At 54.6% G+C, this 22,891-nt stretch overlaps 1 protein-coding gene across 2 annotated transcripts in view; it reads left to right on the forward strand.

Annotated features, from left to right (window-relative positions):
- The first annotated feature begins 5,465 nt into the window (after positions 1–5,465).
- LIMK1 (LIM domain kinase 1) overlaps positions 5,466–22,891 on the forward strand; it is a 36,136-nt gene continuing 18,710 nt past the window's right edge. The window contains exons 1-5 of one of the 2 annotated variants that reach the window (XM_005595495.3): positions 5,466–5,707; positions 7,411–7,507; positions 17,439–17,577; positions 17,894–18,003; positions 19,835–20,041. In XM_005595495.3, coding sequence (XP_005595552.3) covers positions 5,653–5,707; positions 7,411–7,507; positions 17,439–17,577; positions 17,894–18,003; positions 19,835–20,041 — 608 coding nt within the window. In that variant the 5' untranslated portion in view covers positions 5,466–5,652. Of the gene's footprint in view, positions 5,708–7,410; positions 7,508–14,654; positions 14,738–17,438; positions 17,578–17,893; positions 18,004–19,834; positions 20,042–22,891 lie in introns of those variants that run through there. The other variant, XM_074034764.1, reaches the window with a different exon arrangement.

Genomic DNA, 22,891 nt, shown 5'->3' on the forward strand with positions numbered 1-22,891 from the left:
AACTTTGGGAGGCCGAGGTAGGTGGGTCACCTGAGATCAGGAGTTCAAGACCAGACCAGCCTGGCCAACATGGTGAAATCCCGTCTCTGCAAAAATACCAAAAAAAAAAAAATTAGCCAGGGATGATGGCAGGTGCCTGTAATCCCAGCTACTCAGGAGACTGAGGCAGGAGGATTGCTTGAACCCGGGAGGCAGAAGTTGCAGTGAACTGAGATGGCACCATTGCACTCCAGCCTGGGCGACAGAGTGAGACTCAAAAAAAAATTTTTTTAATAAAAAAATAATTAGAGAAAGGGTCTCCTTCTGTTGCCCAAGCTGGAGTATAATAGTGTAATCCTAGCTCACTGCCCTGGAAATCCTGGGCTCAAGCAATCCTCCCGCCTCAGCCTCCCGAGTTGCTAGGACTATGGTCACATGCCACCATACCTGGCTAATTTTTTTTTTTTTTTTTTTTTTAGAGATGAGGTCTCACTATGTTGCCCAGGCTGGTTTTGAATTTCTGGCCTTAAGCAATCCTCCTGCCTTGGCCTCTCAAATGGCTGTGATTACAGGTGTGAGCTACCATGACTGACCATCATGATTTTAACAAAAATGACCAAGGAGAATAAAAATAAGGGCAAAGTAGTAGCCAGAGGCTAGGTTCCATAAGCACAGAAGCAAGGACCTTAAGGTTAGAAAGCAAAGGAATGTCACACATGTTCAGAGGCTCTGCAGGATGACAGGGCGTAGGGACATGACTTGGGAGGCTGTTGCTCTAAATACCCAACTAGGCCAAGAAGGAGGGAGAAGTGCTGGAATTCTGGATGTATTTTACATATAGAGCCGATAGGATTTGCCAGTGGATCAGAGGCAGGGAGTCAGGAAATGGGAGCAGTCATGCCATACTGTACACCTGTAGTTCCAGTAGCTAGGGAAGCTGAGATGGGAGGATCGCTTGAGCCTGGAAGGTCAAGGCTGCAGTGAGCTTTGATCGTGCCACTGCCCACCAGCCTGAGGGATAGAGGGAGATCTTGTCTCAAAAAAAAAAAAAAAAAAAAAAAGCCCATGAGTTTAGCCTAAATTACTGGATGACAATGCTGTCATTTACTGACATAAGAAACACCTGGGGAGGAACCATCCGGGCACAAATGATGAGCTCTGACCTGGACATGCTAAGTATGAGGTCCCGTTTGCCATCCAAATGGAGATCCCAAATACACATTCGGGTTCTTGTGTCTGCAGTTCGAGGAGAGGTCGGAGGAGTCACCAAGCCATGCGTCTGAGTGAGGTCACCCAGAGTGGGTGAGAAGTCAGCAGGCAGAGTCTGATAGCAGGGACCCCATGATGCCAGCCCGCTTTGCATGCGAGGACAGCTTTGGCTCTGGCCCTGCCTTCAGCAACAGCCTTGGGCTCACGTTATGGCAGTGTCCCCAAGGAGCCTCCTGCTTGTCACTGGCTTATATCCAGTCAGGCACAAATTTGAAACTGGACAATTCCAACTTCTGGAGTGAGTGAGCCATTCCCCATGGGGTGCTCAATTCCTCATATAAAAAAAACTTTTATTGGCCGGGCACGGTGGCTCATGCCTGTAATCCCAGCACTTTAAGAGGCTGAGGTGGCACAATCACTTGAGGTCAAGAGTTTAAGACCAGCCCGGCCAACATGGTGAAACCCTGTCTCTACTAAAAATACAAAAATTAGCCAGGCGTGGTGGTGCGTGCCTGTAATCCCACCTACTCGGGAGGCTGAGGCAGGAGAATCACTTGAACCCGGGAGGCGAAGGTTGCAGTGGGCCAAGATAGCGCCATTGCACTCCAGTCTGTGCAACAGAGCGAGACTCCATCTCAAAAAAACAAAAACAAAACAAAAAACTTTTATCAGGCTGGGCTCTGTGGCTCACGCCTATAATCCCAGCACTTTGGGAACACAAATTGAGCACAGGAGTTCGAGACTAGCCTGGGCAACATGGTAAGACTCCCCATCTCTACAAAAGATAAAAATTAGCCAGACGTGGTACTATGTGCCTGTGGTCACACCTACCCAGAAGGCTGAGGTGGGAGGATCACTTGAGCTCAGGAGTTCGAGGCTGCAGTGAGCTATGATAGTGCCACTGCATGCCACCCTGCATGACAGAGTGAGACCCTCTCTCTTTTGAAACAAAAAAAAAGTACAAAAATCCTTTCTGCAGCCAGGCGAGGTGGCTCATATCTATAATCCCAGTACTTTGGGAGGCCAAGGCGGGTGGATCACCTGAGATCAGAAGTTCGAGACCAGTCTGGCCAACCTGGCGAAACCCCATCTCTACTAAAACTACAAAAAATTAGCCAGGCATGGTGGTGCATGCCTGTAATCCCAGCTACTTGGGAGGCTGAGGCAGGAGAATTGCTTGAACCCAGGAGGCGGAGGTTGTAGTGAGCTGGGATCGTGCCACTGCATTCCAGCCTGAGCAAGAAGAGCAAAACTCCGTCTCAAAATAAATAAATAAATAAAAATAAAAAGCAAAATCCTTTTTGCTTTCAGCAAAAAAATATCTTGCATGAGCAATATGACTGAATATGTCAGATCTGATGTTTCACCTGGAACTGTGGCTGACAAGGAGCTCCTACAGGGTGTGGAAGTGACAGCTCCATCTTTTTGCTCATCTGGATGCGTTAGCATCTTCTTTTTTTGTTGTTGGTTGTTTGTTTGTTTGAGACAGGCTGTACAATGGCACGATCAGAGCTCACTAGAGCCTCCAAATCCTGGACTCAAGTGATCCTCCCGCCTCAGCCTCCTGAGTAGCTGTGACTACAGGTGCACACCACCACACCCAGAAAAAAAAATTTTTCCGTAGAGATGTGGGGGGGGTCTCACTATGTTGCCCAGGCTGGTCTTGAACTCCTGACCTCAAGCGATCCTCCCAGTTCAGCCTCCCAAAGCGCTGGGATTACAGGTGTCAGCCACTGCACCCAGTTTGCATCATCTTCAATCTGTGCTTTCTTTTTTTTTTTTTTTTGAGATGGAGTCTTGCTCTGTCACCAGGCTGGAGTGCAGTGGTGTGATCTTGGCTCACTGCAACCTCCGACTCCCTGGTTCAAGCGATTTTCCTGCCTCAGCTTCCCGAGTAGCTGGGATTATAGGCACGCACCACCATGCCCAGCTAATTTTTGTATTTTTAGTAGAGACGGGGTTTCACCGTGTTGGCCAGGATAGTCTCAATCTCCCGACCTTGTGATCCACCAGCCTCGGCCTCTCAAAGTGCTGGGATTACAGGCATGAGCTGCCGCGCCAGGACCAATCTGTGCTTTCCTTGCAAGAATTGTTTTCAGCTATGAGTCCATTCTGTGAGAGTTAATTTAGTCAAAACCGGATAACATCACTCACCCAAGCTGGCTCAGGCTCACAGCCCCTCCAGGCCACTGTGCACTTCTCCACCCTGCACTGTGGGCACAGCAACAACTCGGCCCTGCCTGCTGCATCCAGACAGGATTGGTTAACGGGAGGCAATGGAAGAATAAGAAGGACACGGGAGTCAGATCAGAATAGCCCTTCTGGGTCCTCTTCCCCATGAGTGCCCCAAAACTGGGGACCCCTCTTAACACAGCTCCTCTCAGGCAGGCCTCTCCTCCAGGGACCCCCTCTACGCCCCCTCACCCTGGGCTGGTAACTGCCGCCACTCCTCCAACTGTGCCAGTCCTTACTGATCTCCTTTCATCCCCCCTCCCCCGTGCCGTGCATGGTAAACATCCCCTTTATCAAACTCTCTCCAGTTAGCCCCAGTAAGTGGCACTTTCTGTTTCCAGCCAGGGTCTTGCCTGGTATACGCCCTACAGCCAAGTTACAAGCCTCTCATTTGCCTCTCTTTCTTTCGCTTCCTTTTCCCTCCCCATCTTTTTTGACAGGGTCTCACTCTTGTCACCCAGGCTAGAGTGCAGCGGTGCAATCATAGCTCACTGCAGCCTCAACCTCCTGAGGTCAAGCATCCTCCCACCTCAGCCTCCCAAGTAGCTGGAACTACAGGCATGAGCCACCATGCTTGGCTAATTTAAAAAAAAAAGTTAGAAGAGACAGGGTTTCACTTTGTTGCCTAAGCTGATCTCCAATTCCTGGCCTCAAGTGATCCTCCCACCTTGGCCTCCCAAAGTGCTGGGATTGTAGGTGTGAGCCACTGTGCCCAGCCTTCTTTCTAATGAGAAATTTAAAATTCCGGCCAGGCATGGTGGCTCACACCTGTAATCCCAGCACTTTGGGAAGCCAAGGAGGGTGGATCACCTGAGGTCAGGAGTTTGGGACCAGCCTGGCCAACATGGTGAAACCCCATCTCTACCAAAAATACAAAAATTAGCCGGGCATGGTGGTGCACACCTGTAATCTCAGCTACTCGGGAGGCTGAGGTGGGAGAATTGCTTGAACCTGGGGGGTGGAGGCTGCGGTCAGCCCAGATCGCGCCACTGCACTCCAGTCTAGGCAACGGAGTAAGACTGTGTCAAAAAAAAAAAAAAAAAAATCTATTATTTTCTTCCCTCCCCACTTAATTGTTTTGCACCCAGGGGTGAGTGCCCCCACTTTGCAGACCTGCCTAGACTTGTCCCCACAAACATGATGGCTAGAGTTGGAGTTGGGCTAGCGCTGCCTCTTGTTCACTGGGTTCACGTGGGCACGTGGCTCTGCTCCAGTCACTGCTTCCTGGGCAGTGGGATGACGTGGGAGGTGGACCTAGTGGGGACAGGGTTGCTCCTGCCCATGTCCAGCATTCTAGAATTGTCCACTTCTAGGCAGGGTGTTCCACCATCAGTGCTGGACTGGACCACCCAATTCCTTTGGTCGCTTGATTCAGCCCAAACCCGTGCCCCCTCCAGGACCCTGGGCAGTGCAGCCCCAGCTCCAAGTAACCAGCACTGAGAAGAGTACACCTGTCACTGCCTGGCAGGGGCTCGCTCCTTTCTCCGGGGCTGCTCATTCGCGAGGCCTGAGACGCGGACCATCACCTTCCCCGGGCCCAGCCTGGCCTCAGTGCAGGCCTCAGAGAGAGGGACAAAACCCGGCCCGTCTCCCTCCCCTCCCCAAGGCGACCACCAGTGTCCTGGCGGGGCACAGGGCCTCCTCCAGCTCTGGTCCGGGTTCCTGGCTGCAGCTGGTTTGGGTCCGTGGGGGCCTCCCGCGGGGAAACGGAGGCCCCTTCTCTAGGCTCCCACATCCTCCTTGGCTGCCCCAGCAGAGCGCGCGGCCCTCCGAGGCAGCTGGGCCTCGCAGCTCCCAGTCGAGAGCTGTCGCTCGGAGAAAGATGAATGAATGAGAGCGGACAGGGGCGGGGAGGGGCGGGGCGCGCAGGCTCGCTGCGCCCCCTGGCGGGGCCGCAGCGGGGCGTGGCCTCTAGAGGCGTGGCCTTGGGTGTGGGGGCGGGTTTTCCGTTAGGGGCGGGGCCGCGCAGGGCTGTTCCCGCCGCCGGCCGCCCGCGCCCCGCCCCCGTGCCGCAGCTCGTAGGCCCCGCCTCGGTCCGCCCCTTTGCTCGCTCCCCTAGCCGCCGCGGCACCAAGCCGGTTCCCCCGCCGGTGTCCGAGAGGCGCCCCCGGCCCGGCCCGGCCCGGCCCGCGCCCTCCGCCCCCGCCTCCCCGGGCCGGCGGCGGTGGGCGAGCTTGCGGGCCCGGCCGCCCCCAGCCCCAGCCCCGCCGGGCCCCGCCCCCCGTCGAGTGCATGAGGTTGACGCTACTTTGTTGCACCTGGAGGGAAGAACGTATGGGAGAGGAAGGTGCGCGGGCCGCGGGGTGTGGGGCGAGGGCCTGGGGGGTTGCCCGGGGCAGCCCGGGGCATGGGAGGGGGCCGGGGCTGCCAGAAGGCCGCGCCCCTGCCTCCTCCGGGATGAGCTCGTCCTTCCGAAGCCCGCAGGCCCCTCCCTGTCCCCCTCCCGCCCGGGATCCCCCTCCCCGGCCCCCGGCGAGCTGCCCTCCCGCGGGTCTGGGGACTCCTGGACCCTTTTCCTCCCCCTGCTCCCCCTCGCGAAGGACTCCCAGGCACTGCCAGCCCCGCGCCGGCCTCCATCCGCGTGCTCTGTCCACCACCCGGGCCTCGCCCTGGGGCCACCCTTTATCCAGTCTCGGAAGAAAGAGGGCCGGGGAAGCCGCAGCCCTGGGTCCCAGTGGCCGCCCGGCGCCTGCCCGGCTCTGTGACCTTGAGCCAGGCGCCGACTCCCTGGGCCTCAGTTTCCCCTTCTGTACATTTGGAAACCGGGTAGTTGCCCCCCCAGTGTCGGTGGTTGGAGGCCAGATGGGTAGAGCGGATTAAGGCGTCCAGGAACCTGAAGGCCGTGTACCTCATCCACTCTCCCTCCCCGTGCCCCAAACCCGGTGCCTGCCGTCAGTCTTGGCTGGGAGCATGACTCATTCTAACCTCTTTAGCCCCTTCTCCCTCACTGGGGCCCAAGGCGCAGTACTGTACTGCAGTTAGGGTTCAAGGACTCCCCCAAGACTTCCCCAGCCTAGGACAGGGTCTGGGGGACCCTCCTTGGTTCTCCTTCGCTGACCTGTCACATAGATCCACCTGGCCCCAAGGCAGGGCCTGACTCGGCACCTCCCCCTGCCACCAACCCTTCCCAGGCCCATGAAAACCTGATTGGGGTAGGGGCCTACCTTCCTGTAGCCCCTACCTACCTAAGGTCCCTGCATCTTCACGGAGGGGCAGGCTATTGTGGCCTTGGGATCTAGCTATGTGACTGGGCAAGCCATGCCATCTCTGGGGCTCAGTCTCCTCTTCTGTACAGTGGGGAGGAGTAGACCCGGGGCATTTTCCAGGGCCCACCAGCTCCAAGGGTGCCAGGCCCCAGGGATGACTAAGCATGCCTGTGGCTGGCTAGAGGAGGTGCCAGGCCTCCCTGGGACAGGTGTCTGGAAGTACCCAGCTCTGCAGCCCCTTTCCTTCGCCAAGCCAGGGAATTCATTGCCAAGGGTCTGTTAGGGCTGGCACCGCCAGGCTTCCTGCCCTTGACCTCCCAGGTGGCTTTAGCCCAGGATGCACTAATCCAGCCCTGTCCAGTGCCTGCCTTTGAAGGGCCCTCTTAGTACTTCTTCCTGGGCAGGCGAGGGAGGAAAGGAGGCTGTGATAGGAATGTCCCCCACTGCCTTATCCCTAAAGCCACTGCTTCCTTTCTCCCCATTTACCTTGCCAGACCCAGTGCTATAGTGGGAGGGTGGACCTGATCCTCCTCCTAGGCTGATACGTAGGGAAACAGGGCCAGAGAGGTTTGGCAACCTAGTCAGTATCTCAGCAAGACTTAGGCCAGCACCCTTTCTTCTCCTGTTTGGCACAGTGACTGCCCTGCCTGGGCGCTGCACGGCAGTGTGTGAGGTGTGAGGATTGGTGCAGGTGTAGGTACATGTGGGGTGCGCAGGGCAGCCTGGGCCTGCACCAGAGCACACCTCCTGAGAATGCTTCCCAACTCCCCTCCCACCCCTGCAGGAAGCGAGTTGCCCGTGTGTGCAAGCTGCGGCCAGAGGATCTATGATGGCCAGTACCTCCAGGCCCTGAACGCGGACTGGCACGCAGACTGCTTCAGGTAGGGTGGGGTGCCCAGGGCCTGTGTTGCCCTAAGCAAGGCCTGCCAGAGAGGACAGGCTGGTCAAGGAATGGAGGAGGCTGGGATATGCCTCCTGGTGCTATCCCCCGTTGTGACTTCGTGGCCTCAGTTTACCATTTATGACATGAGGTGTTTTGACCAGAAGATCCCTGTAGGCCTTCCTGTTGTCATTTTATTTATCTATTTTTTTTTTTTCTTTTTGAAGCGGAGTCTCGCTCTGTCACCCAGGCTGGAGTGCAGTGGCACAATCTTGGCTCACTGCAACCTCTGCCTCCTGGGCTCAAGCAGTTCTCCTGTCAGCCTCTGGAATAGCTGGGATTACAGGTGTACACCACCACGCCCAGCTAATTTTTGTATTTTTAGTAGAGACGGGGTTTTGCCATGTTAGCCAGGCTGGTCTCAAACTTCTGACCTCAAGTGATCTTCCCACCTCGGCCTCCCAAAATGCTGGGATTACAGGCATAAACCACTGCTCCTGGCCTCATAAACCACTGCTCCTGGCCTTATTTTATTTTATGTATTTTTCTTTTTTCGAAACGGTCTTGCTCTGTTGCCCAGGCTGGAGTGCAGTGATGCCATCTCGGCTCAATGCAGCCTCCATCTCCCGGGCTCAAGTGATCCTCCCACTTCAGCCTCCCGAGTAGCTGGGATTATACATACACACCACGATGCTCAGCAAATTTTTAAAATTTTTTATAAAGACAGTGTCTCACTATTGAGACCCAGGCTGGTCTTGAACTCCTGCCCTCAAGCAATCCTCCTGCCTCGGCCTCCCTAAGTGCTGGAATTACAGGTGTGAGCTACCGCCCTGGCATCTGATGTCATCTTAGATCTCTGAGATCTAAATCTTCGAGAGGATGGGAGAGGCCTCCAGTTGAGCCAACGCCTGCAATTCAGCCCCCTGCTGGCACCCAGACAGGGGGAAGAGTTGGAAGGAGTGTGCCCCCTGCCTTCTGGTTGCTCATGCTCTTGCAGGGAGGGAAGACAAACCAGGCCTTGAGGGAAACCGAGCCACCTTCAGTGTTTTCCAGGCTGCTTGCGAAGATGCATAACCCGGTCACACCAGCTCCAGCCTCCAGACACACACCCACATGTAAGAAGAAAGTAGGGTCAGGGTTGTGGCGGAGGACAAAGAGTACATGAGGACCTGAAGGTCACCAGTAGGACCATCCTGAGAAGCCAGGGGCAGGGGTCTACCTGCCTTGGAGTTGGCTGTAGGGCCAGAGCAGGGATCTCAAAGGATGTGAGATTTCCTGGGTAGAAAAGTAAAGTGGAGAAGAGGCGTGATGGGTCACACCTGTAATCCCATCACTTTGGGAGGCTGAGGTGGGCAGATCACTTGAGTTCAGGAGTTTGAGACCAGCCTGGGCAATATGGCAACACCCTGTCTCCACCAAAAATACAAAAAATTAGCCGGGCATGGTAGTGCACGCCTGTAGTCCCAGCTACTTGAGAGGCTGAGATGGCAGGATTACTTGAGCCCAGGAGATGGAGGCTGCAGTGAGCTATGATCACGCCACTGCACTCTAGCCTAGGCAACAGAGTGAGACTCCATCTCAATTTTAAAAAAAGAAAAACAAATGGAGTGGGAAAGAATTACAGGCACAGTCACCAAACAGCAAGGTTCAGGGGAGAAAACTCCATAAAAGGGTAGAGGGTGAAGCTGGGATGCCCACCAGGGGTCAAGACATCCAGCACCAGGACTTTATATTAGGCTTCTGCCTTGGTTTATTTTTTGGTTTTTGGTTGTTTTAAGACAGTCTTGCTGTGTCACCCAGGCTGGAGAGCAATGGCGCGATCTCGGCTCATTGCAACCTCTGCTTCCCAGGTTCAAGTGATTCTCCTGCCTCAGCCTCCCAAGTAGCTCTGATTACAGGCATGCACCACTATGCCTGGCTAATTTTTGTATTTTCAGTACAGATGGAGTTTCGCCATGTTGGCCAGGCTGGTCTCGAACTCCTGACCTCAAGTGATCTGCCCACCTCAGCCTCCCAAAATTCTGGGATTACAGGCATGAGCCACTGCACCCTGCCTCGGTTTGTTTCTTTGTTTTTTCTCTTCTTTTTTTTTTTTAGAGACAGGGTCTTGCGTGTACCCAGGCTGGAGTGCAGTGGCGAGATCATAGCCCACTGCAGCCTCCAACTCCAACTCCTAGATTCAAGCAATCCTCCCGATTCAGCCTCCCAAAGTGCTGAGATTACAAGCATGAGCCCCTGTGCCCAGCCTGTTTTTCCTTTTTTAGGAGTAATGTCTAACATTTTCTAACATTCAGTAAGGGACAATCCCTGTTCTAAGCACTTTGCATAGTTAGATGTTAGTGCTGTCTTTGTTTTGCCAGAGAGAAAATTGGGACACAGAGAGGTTAATTCTCTTGATGAAAGTCACACAGCCAGTGAGTGAAATGAACACACTTAGTGGTGTGGCTGAAAGGAGACAGACAGCATACCCTGGGGTTCTGCATCAGGAGCTCAGAAGGAGGCCTTTGGGGGGCAAGAGGGCTCTCAACAGGCAGAGAAAACCATCAGCACAGAGGTGGGATGGTGTGGACTGCTGAGGGAACAGGAACAGTTCACTTGGAAGGAACAGAATAAGTCAAGGGATTCAACAAGAAACAAACTTGAGACCGATTTGTGAAGGGCCTTGAATGCCAAGATAAGGAGCTTCAGAAGTCAGGACGGGCATGGTGGCTCACCCCCGTAATCCCAGCATTTTGGGAGGCCAAGGCCAGCAGATCACTTGAGGCCAGGAGTTCGAGACCAGCCTGGCCAACATGGTGAAACCCCATCTCTACTAAAAATACAAAAATTAGCTGGGCGTGGTGGCACATGACTGCAATCCCAGCTACTCGGGAGGCTAAGGAAGGAGAATCACTTGAACCTGGGAGGTGGAGGCTGCAGTGAACTGAGATCACGTCACTGCACTCCAGCCTCGGCGACAGAGCGAGACTCCATCTCAAAAAAAAAAAAAAAAAAAAGAAGGGAGCTGGCAGACAGCCAGGGAGGGACTGGGGTGACATGCTGTTGAAGAATGCCATCCCAGTGGGCTGGTGGTAGTATCTAGGCAGGGAAGGGACTGTCCCAGTAACTCAAGGGTCCGAGCTCATCAGACCTGACCTGGGACAGTGACTGAGGATGGAGAGAATTTCAGGCAGAAGGGACAGTTTTTGGTGAGTATTTGTCATATTGGCTACCATGCATTGAGCATTCTTCGTGGTAATTTGTTAAATCTTCATAACTCTACCGTATGTGCCCAGTTTGCATGGGAGAAACAGAGATTCCGTGAAGTCAAGTGCCTCGCTGAAGGTTATAACATCTAGAGCTGGGACTCAAACCTCACTCCACATCGCCGCAAAGTAGGAAAGGCAGGGGCTGACGGTGGCGCATGCCTGTAATCCCAGCCCTTTGGGAGGCGGAGGCGGGTGGATCACTTGAGCTCAGGAGTTCGAGACCAGCCTGGGCAACATAGCGAAACCTCCTCTCTACAAAAGAATTAGCTGAGCGTGGTGGTGGTGCCTATAGTCCCAGCTACTCAGCAGGGCTGACGTGGGAAGGTTGCTTGAGCCTGGGAGGTGGAGGTTGCAGTGAACTATGATCACACCACTGCACTCCAGCCTGGGTGACAAAGTGAGATCCTGTCTCAAAAAACCAAAGGAAGAAGGAAAGAAGGAAGGGAAGGAAGGAAGGAAAGAAAGAAGGGAAGGAAGGAAGGAAGGAAAGAAGGGAAGGAAGGAAAGAAAGAAAGAAGGGAAGGAAGGAAAGAAGGGAAGGAAGGAAGGGAGGGAGGAAAGGAAAGAAAAGGCCAGGGCTTCAGGGAGGGCATGAGCACTGGCGAATGGCAGGGTGGAACCTGAAGCCGTCTGGTTTTCCAACCTGGGTGCTGGGAAGGTGGTGGTTTGTTGACTGTGGTGGAGTTGGGGGTCGGGTTGGGGAGGAGACATGCTCATCTGTGTTGAGCTGGAGGGGACATGGGCTATCCAGGGAGGCTGTGCCCTGCCCAGAGCTAGCCATGGGAGCCTGAGTCCAGTTGGAGGTAGGAAAGCCAGAAAAAATGGCCCCCTCGGAGCTGGTCGTGAGATGGTGATGGGATTTGTGATGGGGCCAAGATGAATGAAGGGAAGAACTTGGGGACCCCTGTGTCTGCGGTGAGTGGGGAGATGGAGTCTTGGGTGATGGAGAGAGGGTCAGGAGTAGAGAGCACAGAAAGCACAGGAGGGAAGCTGTGATACAGGATGGATATACCTGGCTTTAGAGTGGCCTACCCCGAACCACTCACCAAGAGAGGGGTGACGCCCCAGGTTGGGGCAGTAAGGAAGAGGCGTGTTTGGGCTGTCCCTGGTGTAGTGAAACACAAGAAAGAGGCCGGGTGCGGTGGCTCATGCCTGTAATCCCAGCACTTTGGAAGGCCAAGGTGGGCAGATACCTGAAGTCAGGAGTTTGAGACCAGCCTGGCCAACATGGTGAAACCCCATCTCTACTAAAAATACAAAAATTAGCCAGGCATGGTGGTGGGCGCCTGTAATCCCAGCTACTCAGGAGGCTGAGGCAGAAGAATCGCTTGAACCCGGGAGGCTGTGGTTGCAGTGAGTCAAGATCACACTACTGCAGTCTAGCCTGGGTGACAGAGCAAGACTCCATCTCAAAAAAAAAAAAAAAAAAGTCTCGCTATGGGAGAAGATCCATCAGAAGTAAGAGCCAAAGAGCCAGGGCTTCCACCTTGTGGCTTGTGGGTGTGATACTCGCAACAGCCTCCAAAGCTGGCGGAGCTAACAGTGTCCTCACCGCATGACAGTGAGCAAAGCAGCTCAGAGGGGGTCACCGCTCACCTGGGTGCATGGCTGACCACAGCGAGGCTGGCTCTCCGTGGGATGCCCAAGGTGCTAGACTCTGCTTAGTTTTCCTCAGGCCCTGGGCTTTGAGGCCCAGCCCGGACCTCACTGCATGCACTGAGACCTTTGTTCCAGGGCCCCTCACCCCTCTGAAGGTGTTCGGGCAGGAGCAGTGTGATAAGGCCATGAGGGGTCTGTCTGCAGCGTCCAGCCCCACTGGGGAGGTGGCCAGATGGCCGCCTTCCTGGCGCCTCTGCATGCCCTTCCCAGTGGAACTTCCTAGGGTCCCTGAGTCAGTCACTTGCAAATAATTATGGCGCGCCCACTCTGCGTTAGGGCCCTCTCATGACAACCCAGGAAGGGGGTGCTATTTATTAAAGCAATTTTAAGACCAAGCCTGGTAACTCACGCCTGTAATCCCAGCACTTTGGGAGGCTGAGGTGGGAGAATTGCTTGAGGCCAGGAGTTTGAGATCAGCCTAGGCAACGTAGTGAGACTCCATCTCTACAAAAAATTAGTCTAGTGTGGTGGTGCATACCTGTAGTCCCCGCTACTCAGGAGGCTGAGATGGGAGGATCACTTGAACCCAGGATGTCGAAGCTGCAGTGAGCTGTGATCACGCCACTGCACTCTGGCCTGGGCAACAGAGCGAGACACTGCCTCAAATTTTGAAAAAGCGATTTTACAAATGAGGTGCAGAGTTCAGTCACTTGCCAAAAGTCTGACAGCGAGTGAGGAGTAGCATCAGGACTCGAACTGAGGCAGCCTGGCTTCAGAGCCTATAGTGTAACCACAGCTTAGACTCACACCTCCCAGACCTTCAGGGTCCCTGCCTCCTAGTAGGCCACTCAGTGAACAAATGTAGTGTCAGTTGCTGGGGGACAGCACTCTGAGGAGATGATGTTTAAGGGGAGCAGTGTTTAGAGGATGTCGGGGTGGGGGGGCACGTGTGCAAAGACCTTGGGGTGGGAATGTGCTTGGCACAACTGAGAACCACGAGGAGGCCAGTGTGTGGGAGTGCAGTCAGTGGCCGGGAGTGCATAGAGCCTTGGCTGCATGGAAGGTGCCGTTAGCTGTGCAGCATTTTTTTTTTTTTTGAGAGAGAGTCTCGCTCTTGTTGCCCAGGCTGGAGTACAGTGGCGTGATCTCAGCTCACTGCAACCTCCACCTCCCGGGTTCAAGCAATTCTCCTGCCTCAGCCTCCCAGTAGCTGGGACTACAGGTGCCTGCCACCACACCCAGCTAGTTTTTGTTTTTTTAGTAGAGACAGGGTTTCACCATGTTAGCTAGGCTGGCCTCGAACTCCTGACCTCAAGCGATCTGCCCACCTCGGCCTCCCAAAGTGCTGGGGTTACAGGCGTGAGCCACTGCGCACAGCCAGCTGTGCATCTTTGAATGTCATAACCTGAGCATCTGAGAGCTGCTCCTGTCTCCTGGCCCCTGCTCTTGAGAAAGTCCCAGGCTGATAGGACAGACAGGGTCATGAGTGCTGTGATGGGGGCCTGTGGGTTGCTGGAGGCTCGGCCGGGACCAGATGCTGTCCCTCTTTGTAGAGTGGGACAATTGCTGCAGGGTTGTCACTACAGGGCCTGCCCCTTTTTCTGTTCTGACCTCCCAACCCCTTGCAGGCCCCGCCCCCTTGCAGGCCCCGCCTCCCGGCAGGTGATGACCAGGCTCAGACTGGTCCAGGCTTCCCTTTGGCTCAGATACTGCCTCTGTGGTCCCCTCTGGGAAGCCTCCAGTGCACAACCCCCAGGGCTGCCGCAGCCCTGGTAGCATCTCCTTGGCAGCTGGGTGGGCTGGCCCTGGGCAAGGGGGGCTGAGCATGCTGCTGGCCTGTGGGGTTGGAGCTGGGGCGGAACGCAACCTCCCTTTCTTCAGGGAACCTTTTTGGCGAGGACAAACTGTCCATAGGAAGTCGACCTCTGTTCCCTTGGGGACAGCAGTGGAAGAGGCAGCTGCTTTTAAGCTTGTCCCTGTCCCCAGAGAAACCTGAGGCCTTCAGTGCCGTTGTCAGGGCCGAGGCTGAGGAGCCTATAGTGTGTGTTCAGGGACCGGCCACAGGCTCCCTGCCTGGGGTCCAAGCCTAGACTGCTCGCTCCTCACCGACACCAAAGCCCAGGCACATGGTGCTTCAGCCACTTCCTGTTGCAGGCTCAGACCAAGTCCCCTGGCACCCACGCGGCTGCATCCTCCTCCTGTGTGCTGCAGCCACACTGGCTCCACCCTCTGCAGCCTCCAATCCTGAGCCCCTGAGGGAGGATGGGGAAGCGGCTGGTCTGGCCACCCCTGCCCTCCCTTAGACCTCCAGAGCCCCCAGCGCAGCCACAGAGGATGCTGTTGGCTTCAGCCCCAAGAAGACGCCGCTTCCTCCAGAGGGCTAAGTAAGTGGGAATCCCCCTCCCTACCTGTCCCTGGCCCCAGGCAGGGCCCCTGGTGTAAGGCCTGGGGCTGGAAGCCAACCCACCTAGGTCCAAGCTCTGGGGCAGAACTGAAACTCCTTGGTCACCGTAGCACGGTGGCTGCTGTCGGGGGAGCAGGCCACTGCCAAAGCTGCGGGCCCTTCCAGGACAGTCTCCCCATGAGGCCGGTCCTCCACCTGCTGTTTCTTCACACCTCGTGGCCAGGGATGTGGTCCTGGGTAGAGCGATGATTCTACTCCTGTCATTAGGGAAGCCACCACTGTCTCCCAGCCCAGCCAGCCACCTGGGCCGCAGAGCACCCCTTTCATGCCCTCCGGGTGCCTCCCCCTTCTCCTGCCCCAGCCTGGCTTTGTCCTACCCTGCTCTCAGGGAGGGGTACCCTGGAGTGGGGCCAGGGCACGGCTCTCCCCCCAGGGAGTTCCTCTCTGGCTGGCCCCAGGGCAGCTCTGCACAGCCTCAGTACCTGGTGTGCCTCCCTTGACATCCTTCTTAGGGACAGTCAGGCCCTCCGTGTGGGGCACCCAAGAGAGTTAGGCCCATCCGCCTGTAGCTCCTGCCAGAATGCAGGCCTGAGGGGTGAGGGCCGGGGCAGGGACAGGAACTCCTGCATGCTCTCCGTCCGCAAAGGTTCACTGAGGCCCCGAGCCCCAGCCACTGAGCCACCAAGTCAACCCGGGCCAGGCCTGGGCACCCTGTCTGCAGTGGAGGCAGAGACAGGGTCTCGAGGCAGTTCTGAGGATGCTGGGTGCACAGCGGGGGCCTCGCCCGCAGGAATCGCTTATACTCTTTCCTGGGACAAGTGTTGTGGATGCCTGGCCTGGGGCCATGGGGAACTGGCAGGTCAGTGGCAGACACTGGTGGGCAGACCTAGTGTCTGGTAGAACAGGCTTCAAGGAAGTGGTGACCGGAGAGAAGCCAAGTGTACTCAAACCCTCGGGTGAGTCATCACCGCCGGGTCTTTCACAGCTGCTGAAAGTGAGCAGCAGTGATGAAGGTTTGTGAGTTTCTGCGTGAGTGAGTGAATGGACCAGTAGCAGTTTCCAGGCTGCGGAAGAGCTTTCCCTCCCCAGGATGGGGACACTTGGTTACAGCAGTTCCTAATCCCCCACCCACCCACCGCCCACTGCAGAGGCATGCAGGGGCCCTGCTTCCTGCAGGCGGGAGTGAGGGGCATTCCTGTGATGTGGCACCCCTGTGACCGAGGTCATGTGTGATCTGTGTAAGGACAGGAAGCAAGTCATTGGTCTGCACCGGGTGTGGGGGCTTCCACGAGGGCAGGACCCAAAGGGCCTGGCCTCGTGGCTGCAGCACTTCTTTCATATTAGGTTAGAGCCCCAGAATGGGAGGTGCCCTGGGGACCACCCCCCTCACTGCCTTCCCTCCTCCACCCCATCCCTGCGGTGATCTGGTGAACTGCCCACCCCCAGGTGTGCACCGAGCGGGGGCAGTGACCCTGACATCATGTCTCCCACTGCCCCTGCCCCCGCCACCACCTCCAGTGGCCCAGCCTCCGCATTCCCCACCCCCATGGAGGAATGCACCAGGCCCCCTTTCCTGGATGCGCCCCCACCCACATGCTTCCAAACCCTGGCATTTTCTGCTCCCCCTTTACTCCCAGCCCCTCCCCCAGGCTCCCAGACAAAGGGGAACTGGCTGGATCCTCTTAAAGGGACAGTGTCCCGTCAGCTTACTGATGAACTCCCCTCCTCAACCCCAGTTCCCTAGTTATAGGGAATTAGCAATGGCAGACAGCCCGTGACTGATACTCATGCAGGCCCCAGGCGGTGGAGGGTTTCCTGGGTAGCAAACAGCCCTTCAAGCTCCCTCATCTCATCCAGGTCCCAGTCTTTCCTACCTGCTTCTCTCCTAGATTGTGGCCCTATAGAGCCTGGGTTCTTCTGTCTCTGTGTGACCAACCCATAGCACCCAAACAGCGGCAGAGCTGGACGGACCCCCTAGCCTCTTCTCTGTGTGGGTCTGTACCCTGACCCAGACATGCGCACCCACACCAGGACCCAGTGGGGCACATGTGTGCCTGCGGGTTCACTGGGGCACCCACATTTTCTTTATTTTATTTTTTAGAGAGAGGGTCTTGCTGTGTCACCCAGGCTGGAGTGCAGTGGTGCAATCATAGCACACTGCAGCCTTCAACACCTGGGCTCAAGCGGTCCTCCCTCCCCAGCCTCCCTAGTAGCTAGGGAGTAACTACTACCTAGGAGTAGTCAGACTCCTGACCCCAAGTGATCTGCCCACCTCGGCCTCCCAAAGTGCTGGGATTACAGGCGTGAGCCACTGCTTTGGGAGGCCAAGGCAGGCGGATCACGAGGTCAAGAGATCAAGATCATCCTGGCCAACGTGGTGAAACCCTGTCTCTACTAAAAAGACAAAAAATTAGCTGGGCGTGATGGTGCCTGCATGTAGTCCCAGCTACTCAGGAGGCTGAGGCAGGAGGATCACTTGAACCCAGGAGGCAGAGGTTGCAGTGAGCCGAGATCGTGCCACTGCACTCCAGCCTGGCGACAGAGCAAGACTCCGTCTCAAAAAACAAACAAACAAAAAAACTTTTTCTAATTTTTACAAAGGTGCCTGTAGCCAAGGCAGGGTCCTGGGTGCAACAGAGGAGGGCGGGAGTGGATGTCTCAGCCCGGCCCCTCTCCCGCAGGTGTTGTGACTGCAGTGCCTCCCTGTCGCACCAGTACTATGAGAAGGATGGGCAGCTCTTCTGCAAGAAGGACTACTGGGCCCGCTATGGCGAGTCCTGCCATGGGTGCTCGGAGCAAATCACCAAGGGACTGGTTATGGTGAGCGCCCCCTGCCTTGCACACTCACCTGGGGTGGGGGTGTCCAAGCAGACCCCATGTTCCAGGTCTCTCTCCCATCATTGTCTCTCCTTGCTGGTCTTTAGAGTGTCCCCCGCTTTCTGAGCCTGACTGTCTGTCTGTATCCCTCAGCACCCCCATCTATGGAGCCAGCTCTGTCCAGGAGCTCAGCAGCTGGCCAGCCAGGTCCCCGCAGTTGTTTTTTTGGTGACGCCCTTCGGAGAAGAGGCCTGGGGAGGATCTGTGGGGGCTGTTGGGGCTGCTGAGCGGGGCTGTTCCCTCCTCACCCCCGCACCAGGTGGCTGGGGAGCTGAAGTACCACCCCGAGTGTTTCATCTGCCTCACGTGTGGGACCTTTATCGGCGACGGGGACACGTACACACTGGTGGAGCACTCCAAGCTATACTGGTGAGTGCCTTGGCCCCTCCCCGAGCCTAAGTGGCCCACCTGTGTCACAGGTCTGCAAGGACACTGACTGTCCCACACCCGGGCCTCCTGCCCCTTCCACGTTGGTTTTGCGGGGCAAATGTTCATATCTCCTTTCTTGTCCAGACGTGGAAACAAGGGAAAAGTAACACACAGAAGTCAGTGTGAAAAAGCCTCAGATGGCCAGGCATGGTGGCTCACGCCTGTAATCCCAGCACTTCAGGAATCCAAGGCAGGTGGATCCCTTGAGGCCAGGAGTTCAAGACCAGCCTGGCCAACATGATGGAACCCCATCTTTATTAAAAATTCAAAAATTAACCAGGTGTGGTGGCATGGGCCTATAATCCCAGCTACTCAAGAGGCTGAGGCAGGAGACTCACTTGAACTTGGGAGGCGGAGGTTGCAGTGAGCCGAGACTGCGCCACTGCTTTCCAGCCTGGGCAACAGAGCAAGACTCTGTCTCAAAAAAAAAAAAGCCTCAGACATCAGCTTTCTTACTGGCCATGACTGCAGCATGGTGCTGGCACGAATCACCAGAGTTGGGGCAGATGCCACAAGTTAAGGACACCATCCCCAGCACAACTGCTCCCTCTTTAGACACCAGCCACAAGGGGTCCCCAACCCACTCACACTTCTGACCGACTGGCTGCAAATTCAGGGACTCCCAAGACCCTGCCAAGTTTGATCGTTTGCTAACAGACTCACAGAACTCAGGAAAGCCTCCATTTAGGATTCCAGTTTCATTATAAAGGACACAGCTCAGGTCTGGCCAAATGAAGAAGCATCTCCCCTCCCTCCCCTAGCACATCAATGTGGTCACCAACCAGGAAGCTTCCCTGAGCTTCAGCAGCCAGAGTTTTTATTGGGATTTCATTACATTGTCATGACTGATTGAGTCATTGGCCGTATGATCAAACTTAGTCTCCAGCCCCCGTTCTTGGAGGTCAGGCTGGTTGAAAGCTGCAACTCTCTTCAAATCACATGATGTCTCTTTGCGGGGCTGAGTCATCTCATTAGTATCAATTCAGGAATAGTCTGAGGGGCTCATGAATAACAAAGATACCCCATTCCAAGGACTTAGAGTCTCCCTCCCAGGAATCAGGACAAAACCCAGACAGATTCTTTCTTATACAACACTGATCAGGCTGGATTAGAGGACAACGTGGCTTGATCCCAGATGGGCTTTTAATGACTTCCTCCTGAACTGGATTTATCCTCAGGCCTTGTCCTGGCCGCCTTACAGGATCACAGCGAGTAGACAGACCCGAATGACTCAGAGGGACGAGGGCTGGCTGGGCACGCACAGTTCCTGCTCCCAGTTCCATAGGAGAAGTGAAAGAAAAAGCTGGCCAGGTGCAGTGACTCACGCCTGTAATCCCAGCACTTTGGGAGGCCGAGGTGGGCAGATCACCTGAGATCGGGAGTTCGAGACCAGCCTGGCCAACCTGGTGAAACTGTCTCTACTAAAAACACAAAATTAGCCAGGCATGGTGGTGCGTGCCTGTAATCCCAGCTACTCAGGAGGCTGAGGCAGGAGAATCGCTTGAACCCAGGAGGCAGAGGTTACAGTGAGCCAAGATCGCACCACTGCACTTTTGGGCAATTGCTAGCTTTCCTTTTCTTTTGAGACGGAGTCTCGCTTTTTCGCCCAGGCTGGGGTGCAGTGTTGTAATCAACAGAATGAGATTCCATCTCTAAAAAAAAAAAAAAAGGAAGCGGGTAGGGGAAGAGCCTGGGGCTGGGGGCTGCAGGGATGCTGAAACTGATGATGCTCTTGACACTCTTTCCTTCCCACCCCTGGCGGCTTTTGCAGCGGGCACTGCTACTACCAGACTGTGGTGACCCCCGTCATCGAGCAAATCCTGCCCGACTCCCCTGGCTCCCACCTGCCCCACACCGTCACCCTAGTGTCCATCCCAGCCTCATCTCATGGCAAGCGTGGACTTTCAGTCTCCATCGACCCCCCGCACGGCCCGCCGGGCTGCGGCACCGAGCATGCACACACCGTCCGCGTCCAGGGGTGAGTGGCCGGTCTAGCGAGGCTGCCATCAGTGTGGCTGTGGCCATTGATGTGGGTGGCAGAGTCTGGCACGGGGGGCCCTGACAATGAATGGGCGAGTGTTTGGGTGCAGTCGGGGCCCAGCTCTGACAACCTGGTTTACCAGATTTCTGGCCCAGTCGTTCATTCCTCTGAATACCATTACAAATGCCAGATACAATAAAAAGACATTTCAGTCGGGTATGGTGGCTCACACCTGTAATCTCAGCACTTTGGGAGGTTGAGGTGGGTGGATCACCTGAGGTCAGGAGTTCCAGACTAGCCTAGGCAACGTGGTGAAACCCCGTCTCTACTAAAAATATAAACATAGCCAGGCGTGTTGGTGGGTGCCTGTAGTCCCAGCTACTTGAGAGGCTGAGGCAGGAGAATCACTCGAACCTGGGAGGTAGAGGTTGCAGTGAGCCCAGACTGCCATTTTACTCCAGGCTGGGCAGCAAGAGTGAAACTCTGTATCAAAAAATAATAAAAAAAAAACACACCCAAAAAATAAAAAGACATTTTCTTTAGTCCAAGTCTGATCCAACAAGAAAGAGGAGGAACCAAATCAGGAATGAGTGAAGAGGCCGGGTGCAGTAACTCACGCCTGTCATCCCAGCACTTTGGGAGGCCAAAGTGGGAGGATCACTTGAGGCCAGAAGTTTGAGACCAGCTTGGGCAACATAGCGAGACCTCCGTCTCTACAAAAAAAAAAAAAAAAATTTAAAATTGACCGGGCATGTTGAAATCACTGAACACATAGAGGCTGGGCATGGTTGCTCACACCTATAATCAGAGCACTCTGAGAAGCTGAGATGGGAGGATCACTTGAGGCCAGGAGTTCAAAACCAGCCTTTGCAACATTGTAGTCACAGCTACTTGGGAGGCTGAGGCGAGAGGATCTCTTGAGCCCAGGAAGTCGGGGCTACAGTGAGCTATAATTGCGCCACTGCACTCCAGCCTGGGCAGTGGAACAAAACCCTGTCTCAAAAAACTGGGGCAGGGCCGATAAAGATGAGATTACTGTGTGACTTTGAGCAGCTCCTTTCTCTCTGGGCTTTGGGAGTCTGTTTGAACAATGAGGGAGGTGGATACCTTGGAGCCTTCTAAGATTTCTGTGGAGCCTTTATTGACACCTTGAGAAGTAACATGCAGTGTTTCCACTTTTGGACCATTGCTCGCTTTCTTTTTTTTTCTTTTTTGAGACAGAGTCTCACTCTGTCGCCCAGGCTGGGGTGCAGTGGTATGATATCATCTCACTGCAACCTCCACCTCCCAGGTTCAAGCAATTCTTGCATCTCAGCCTCCCAAGTAGCTGGGACTACAGGTGAAGCATGCCTGGCTAATTTTTGTATTTTTAGTAAAGACAGGGTTTCACCATATTGGCCAGACTGGTTTCAAACTCCTAAGCTCAAGTGATCCTCCCTCCTCAGCCTCCCAAAGTGCTGGGATTACAGGTGTGAGTCACCATGCCCGACCCAAGTGCTAGCTTTCATTTGATGCAGTGAATGTTTCTTGTACACCTGTCAGGTGCCCAGGACTGCATAGGCATTGGTGAGATGCGAAGGTGGCCCTGGGGACAGAAAATGATACTGGGCTTGACTGTGTGTCTCCATCCCTGCCTTGACATCAGCCAAGCCAGCAGCTGCTTTACATACATGAGTGAGCAGACAGCTGCTGAAAGAGACAAGGAAACTCCCAGACCAACGGCTCTTTCCAGAGGGCCAAGGGAGGTCCCCACAGAATCAGAGGCTGCAGCTGGTCCCTGAAATCCAGGCAGAATTTTAGAAATGAAGACAGTCAGCTGGGTGCAGCAGCTAATGCCTGTTATCTCAGCCACTTCAGAGGGCTGAGGTGAGAGGATTGCTTGAGCCCAGGAGGTGGAGGCTTCAGGGAGCTATGGTGATGCCACTGCATTTCAGCTTGGGCTGGACAGAGTGAGACCCTGTCTCTAAAATAAAAATAAAGAAGAGAGTTAATGACATCTCCTCCCTGTCTGTCTCACTGGGTAAGCATTCTGCCCAGCCAACATCTGGAACATCCCAGTAATTTCTGCAAAGAGCCACACCCTTCCCGGAAAGAGTCCAACTTGCCAAAGATTTACTTGTTTGTTTTAAACTGGTTTTAGTTGACTGCTTTTCATTTTGTGTACAGCAGCATTTTAAGGAAGGTTAATTTATCCAGGCCACCTGCTGCTTTAGCAAAACAAGGGAGAGGATGTGAGATTATAAGTAATTTATATATGTATGTTTTATTTTATATATATATATATACACACACACACACACACGCATATACACACACACACATAATTTTTTTTGAGACAGGGTCTTGCTCTGTCATACAGGCTGGAGTGCAGTGGGAAAATCGTAGTTCACTGCAGCCTCAAACTCCTGTGCTCAAGCAATCCACTCATCTCAGCCTTCTGAGTAGCTGAGACTATAGGCACACACCACCACACCCAGCTAATTTTTTAAATTTTTGTAGAAACTGAGTCTTGCTGTGTCGCCCAGGCTGGTCTCGAACTCCTGGGCTCAAGCAATCCTCCCACATTGGCCTCCCAAAGTGCTGGGATTACAGGCGTGAGCCACCATGCCTGGCTTATTTTTAAGGCTATATGCGTGCAAAGCCTGTATCAGTGAAAATATTTTCTTTGGTTTTTTTCAACTTTTCATCTTCACATTTTGTAGATTTATAGAAAATCTGCTAAAATAATAAGTCCGTTGAATACATACACACCCTTCACCAAGGTTCACCAATTCGTAACTGCCATATTTGGGAGTTATATGTGTCTCTCTATATATACATATATGGATACAGATACATATACATGTT

The sequence above is a fragment of the Macaca fascicularis genome, chromosome 3, assembly GCF_037993035.2.
Source record: "Macaca fascicularis isolate 582-1 chromosome 3, T2T-MFA8v1.1".
Lineage (NCBI taxonomy): Eukaryota > Metazoa > Chordata > Mammalia > Primates > Cercopithecidae > Macaca > Macaca fascicularis.